The 6,000-nt window shown below is 47.3% G+C and overlaps 1 protein-coding gene across 1 annotated transcript in view; it reads right to left on the reverse strand.

Annotated features, from left to right (window-relative positions):
• Gan (gigaxonin) overlaps positions 1–4,456 on the reverse strand; it is a 60,851-nt gene extending 56,395 nt beyond the window's left edge. Inside the window, 1 exon segment of the mRNA XM_040736261.1 lies at positions 4,280–4,456. Coding sequence (XP_040592195.1) covers positions 4,280–4,446 — 167 coding nt within the window. The 5' untranslated portion in view covers positions 4,447–4,456.
• Between the last annotated feature and the right edge of the window lie 1,544 nt (positions 4,457–6,000).

Consider the following 6,000-nt stretch of genomic DNA (forward strand, 5'->3'; position numbering starts at 1 on the left):
TGGCTCAGCTTCAGCATCAAGGAAACAAAGAGGGGTTAAAGGTTGCTTAGTTATTTGTGTAAGTGAATCACAGAAAGGGGCGTTGGGAATAACAACATGCTCTGCACACAGTGAACAACACTAGGGGATAGTACTTAGATAGTACACAGTGACATTAAACTTTCAGACATCCCTAAAATGGACATTGACAATTTCTAAGCTACTATGAAACTAAGCTATCCTATAGCGCTCATGTTAACTTCCTTCAATATTTTCTTCCACACCACCTATAAGTCAAATCTTAGAATTAAATGGTGAAATAGGACTGTCAATAATTAGGCCTGGAATGTACCCAAGTTAACAGTATGAAATAAATGCTCCTTTCATACAATGCTACTGGCTGCATTCATTAGACTACCCCACAAAGTCCTGCAGGGCAAGGCAGGGGAAGCATTTCAGCATCAATGTATATATAATGGCATATACTAAACTGGAAGGAGACAACCCCTCCACCACACACATGTAAAGCAAAGCAGAAGAGCCACGTGGCTGCATATTACATGGGCTTTGGCACAGTCAACTTCACCTCACAGATAAAGAAATCAGGTCCTGCAAAAGTTCAGATGGCCATACGTCTCACTCCACCATCACTAGATCCACCAGAAAACAAACAATCAAAGTCATTTCCATTGTGGGCTGACTCATCAAAGGATTTAAAAAAAATCATGGGGAACTCCACGCTAACCAGGACTGAATGTTATCACAACAGGTCCCCAGAAATGCGTAAATTCTGGAAAGCATACAAAGGGCTAGGAACCTGTACAGAACAACTTTAGTGTCACTTCACAAGCACAGAAAGACTCATTTTCAAATCCCTGTCACCTCTATCGTCCCCAAGAACAGCTCAAGAGGGAAGGTCAGAGCTTCCCATCAGATCAACAGCACTGGGCCGGATTCAGAAGAGCCTCAGACAAGAAGCAAGGCTAACTCTGCAGCTGTCCAAAGAAATTCCCAGAAGCCCAAGGGACCATTCCCTGGGGGAGTCAGAGTTTCTGAGGAAGAAACACCAGGAGCACCATGTCCACAGAGTGTAGTCTTGTCATCTTCTAAGTGTAGTCTTGTCATTTTCTAAGGTTCTCAGATGCACTGAGGTCTAGTTTTCTCAACAAGCTATAAGTAAATACCAGCCAGGGATGGGACTAGGAAACAGCCTTCTGGAATATAAATATTTATATTCATTTTGCTTGATGTAGTCTCTAAAGTGCCATTCTCATTTGCAGAGGTGAGTGACAAATCATGGAAGGAACTGCCCAACCCCCTGAGCATCATGACATCAAACTTTGGGATACGCTCTACACAGGCACAATCTCAGACCTTTCAGCTGGTTATGAGGGATTTTTGCTGAAGCTGTTTTCCTTAAAAATCTTTCTTACGTGGCATAGTTGGAATGGCTACTTATTGGAAAGAAAAACAAATGCTAGACCAAGGAAAGCACAAGAAAAGATTAAACCAGTAAGTTATGTTGCAAGACTTTTGTACAGTATGTAGACTATATGTCCATCAAGTTGCCTTAATTTCTAGAGTGACTTTAGATGCCTTCCAACTTTAGACCTCCTGTGACATTTAATCTACCTAAGGATATTGAACAAATTCCTTATTGAGCCACTTTACTGTTATAAGCACAGACTCATTTTCAAATCCCTGTCACCTGCATTGCCCTCAAGAATGGCTTGGAGACCTAAATGCTTGGTCCTAAGGCACCTAAACGCTTATACACATTGTTTTCAATGTAGTCTCTAAAGTGCCATTTCAACAAAGCTACATTGTAAAAGTGTAATAGCATTGGTGTCAAAAGTTAATAAACTGGAGAGCCGGAGAGCTGGCTCAGTAGTTATGAGCACTGACTGCTCTTCCAGAGAACACTGCCCATAAGGCAGCTCACAACCACCTGTAACTCCCATTCCAGAGGATTTAATGCCCTCTTTGGCCCCTGCAGGCACATATGGTACATAGACATACCTGCAGGCAAAATACCCATGCACATAACATAAAAATAAATAAATCTAAAAAATTATTAAAATGCAAGATCAAGACACATTGCATGTAAGTATGGCATTAACCAATAAAATATTTTAAAATAGAAAATTAAGCTGTGTTTTAAGTAGTAATTTAGATATTTTCAAATACCCTTGAAATTGATAATGTAAAAACACCACAGGAATCTCCTAGCATTTCAGTAGTCAAACAACATAATCTGCCAATAAAGAAAATTCCATTTATTTATATTTTTGAAAATTTGATTTATTTATGAAATGCTAACATTGCATAATTTTATGCATAACATTACATAATATTAACATGTTAATCAATTGCAAAAAATGGTTGAAGAGGAAAATCAAAATGGGTCATTTAAATGCTTCACAAGCATTTAAATGATAACATACTATAAAGCCATCAATCTTGGTTTTATCCAAAGTACACTGAAATACAGGCCATGCTGTCATTTGGAGCAGTAGGAACAGGGGGCTATGCACCATAAACTAAGTACCAATAACTTTAACATACAAGTTGCTAACATCCTCTGAGATGCTATTTTTCTACTTGGAAAGTGACAGACAGACATGAATCACAGGAAATCTCTCCTTTATTTGGAAAGTGACAGCCAGACATGAACAGGAGATCTTTCCTAACCAGTGAACAAACAGACTTGTGTGAAGCTGAGTGTCTGAAACTCATTTCTTTGTAAGTGCCTTAGAGATGAATGACACAAAAACACACTGTGACCCTCATCTGTCAAGACTAAGTTATCCCTAACAACTCAGCTAGGAAGGTAAAAGTTGAAATATGAGTCCAGACCCCTAGTCAACCAACTAACATGGAAATATAACAAAGCCAAAGCTCTGATGTCCAATGAAAGGAGAGTGATCATTCATTCACTGCGTTTACTCTGGCACCAGGCACTATTTCCTCTATGAAGAGTCCAGCAAGAAACAGAAAAATCCTTGGCCCGAGTTTACACTGTGGTTGAGAAAGATACACCAAGATGAGAAAAATACAGACTCTATTACAGTGGGAAGTGCCATGAAGAAAGACGGAGACAGCAAGTGTTTCAAGATGTGCAGTTTTAGAGGCAGGTACCACGTGAGGATTTGCAACAATATCCAATCCACTGTAGTTTTCCTAAGCATTTCCCAAACAGGGACTCCTCTGGATACGGGAAAGGTCTGGCCTGCAGATCCAATTCAATTGATTGCCCTAACCTATGAACTGCCAGCTATGTATGAGCTGTCATCTTGGTAATCTAAATTTCGTATTAACAAATACATCTGACACCACCCCCCACTCCCCAGTCCACAAAGAGCACCATGTTACAAGGCAAGGGTAGGATAGAAGCCAGAAGTTTCAAGGGCACTTGGATTGCCTCTGAGTTCGAACATCTCCAAAAACAAAGATTAAAGTACAGCGTATGTGCTGAGTTCTGTTGGGGGCAGAGCTCTCAGAACTCCATGCACATAATTTTCCTTTTTCTGACTTGCCAATTCTAGTGACATTGTCTACCATTAGTCTATATTTAACCAGCTTACTAGGCACTTTCTCCAGCTTTTAGCTCCCTCCACTCCCGATATTAAAAGAGCAACCCAGTTTGCCCGAAGGAAAGTTGCTAAACACAGCAGCCTCCTTGCGAATTCTGGCCCAATGCTTTAAGCTTGCTCTGAACCTTTTGATTAACCTTATAAACTGGGCTAAGGTTTGTGTCGCTCAAGTCTTACAGTGCCCTCTTGGTGGTTACAATCTCTGTAACTGTATCCAAAAAAATGACGGTGGGTCTTTTCAGATTCACAACAGTTTAACCTGTTTGGAACAAGGGAGTGGCAAATTGACAGTTGGGCTTTGGGGGCGGGGGTGGGGGTTTCCCATCCAGATCTTATGGGTTCTCCTTCTGCCTACACGCGCAAAACCCGGCCCGGCCCACAGTGCGGTGACTCCGAGGTAAACTTCTGCGGGTTCGGCTGGCCGGGCGGGGCCTGTCGGGGCGAAGGAGCGGCTCACTCCGGAGCAGCCCCGCCCTGCTCGCGGGTGCGGGTCCCAAGACCGCCTGTACACCGCGTCTGGGGCTTTTGCTGACCTCCCGGGGCTCCGGGGCCACGGCGATCTTGGTGGGGAGGGGGGCCTCCGGGAGAGGCCCGTGGGGGCCGGAGGGGCGCGGCGGTGGAGCCGCGGGAGCTGCCGGTGGCCAGGCCGGAGGGAGGGAGGGAGGGACGGAGGGATGCGGTGGCGATGGGCGGCGGCGCCCGCTCACCTGATGTACGGGCTGGCCGCCGCCAGGATGTTCTTCTGCACCGGGATCTCCTCGCCGTCGAGGACCAGGTGCGCGTCGCAGAAGCGCGCCTCCTCCCGGAACGAGCTGAGCGCCCGCAGCAGGCGCGCGGCGTGCTGAGGGTCGGACACAGCGCTGCCCTCGGCCATCGCGCCTCCCGCTCCTCCGCCGCCGCCCGCCCACCCACCCGCCCGAATCCGGCGCGCGTCCCCGCCGTCCACTCTGCACGTCCGCCCGACCGGACTCGGTGTAGCTCTAGAGTTAGAACTGGAAGCCAATCAACGCGCCTGCGCCATCGGTGGCGCGTGCAGCCGGCGCCTTTAAGGATCCGCGGCGTTGCATCATCTTTCCGCGACGCCCCCCCCGCGGGCCGCCCTACCTCTCAGGAGCCAATCAGAAGCCTCCTTCCTCCCGGGGGTGGGGAGCTTGGCTCGGAGCCTTGGGCTCACCCAGCGATGCTGGGTGGTCGAACTGGGTTCGGGTAGAGGGGCTCAGCGGATCGGCGGAAGCGAATTCGGACTCGAGTCTCAGTGATCCGAGTGCTACCATTGTGGACGGAGTTGAGATTCAGAGTGAAGCCGAGGACTTACTCCTTTCGCGGGAGCCAGGCCCTACTAGCTTCACGTTCATTATTCCCGGGCAGAGCGCGGAGTCTGCAGGAAGCATTCGCTGAAGATGTCGCGGGTGAAGCGTGAGAAACGTTTCAGCTTTGCAAAGCTGTGGCAAGGAAATTGTTGCAGGGTCTGCGGTTGGGGACCAGAAACACTGGAAGGATTTTAAATAGGGCTGTAGGGGTAAGGCGTTACGGACGTCGCTAAGAGGCTGGGTAGAGAATAAGGTCCGGGTGCTTGAGGCAGACCCATGCTAAGATTACAAGGGCTTTGTACACACACGCGCGCGTCCCGGGGGCGGGGGCCGGGTGTCCCGTTAACTGCGTGGATGTCAGTTCCTACCTTTCAGGAAAGATACAGTCTGAAAGGCTGGGAGGTATAAAGCCACATGTTCAAATGGTGGGGCCAGACTTCCCATACAGGCAGAATCAAGGCTGTGTCAGTAAGCAACTCTGGGTGAGCTCAATCCACAGAGCAAGCCTCATACTGTCTGAAGTTTCCCTGGAGGTTGCTGAAAATGGTTGGAAGCGGAGGAAGTAGCTGCCGTTTTTGTGTAAACATTAGGTGCTCAAACCTCCAGAAAATTGTTTCTTGTTTGCTTGTTCTTATTTTTGTTTTTTTGAGACAGGGTTTCTCTGTGTAGCCTTGGCTGTCCTGGAACTCACTCTGTAGATCAAGCTGGTCTTGAACTCACAGAGATCCTCTTGCCTCTGCCTCCCAGGTGCTGGGGTTAGAGGTGTGGGCCACTGAGCCTGGCTCAGAAGATTAAGTTTTATAAGGACTAAAGATCAGTACATTTGGGCAGCATTCCCAAGGCAGGATGGAGTTTTCACTGCGCCAGTACAACCTTCCTTAGTCCAAAGGCCCCAGGAAAGTCTTGGGGTCTTCACCCTGGAAGCAGCCAAGGCTTTGGAGTCACTGGCAGGAATCAGAGTATAAACTATACTCTCAGGGTAGGAGACTAGGTGAGCCAAGGAAGACCCACACATTTCCAGTCCCCTTTTCAAACACAGCTCAGTATCTATGGAAGCAGTGAGAAACATCTAGAATCTGTGCCTAAACCAAGGGCTGGGTGGTGCAGAGGGAAGTAAA

This window comes from Mesocricetus auratus, unplaced genomic scaffold (genome assembly GCF_017639785.1).
Source record: "Mesocricetus auratus isolate SY011 unplaced genomic scaffold, BCM_Maur_2.0 Super-Scaffold_6723, whole genome shotgun sequence".
In the NCBI taxonomy this organism is placed as follows: domain Eukaryota; kingdom Metazoa; phylum Chordata; class Mammalia; order Rodentia; family Cricetidae; genus Mesocricetus; species Mesocricetus auratus.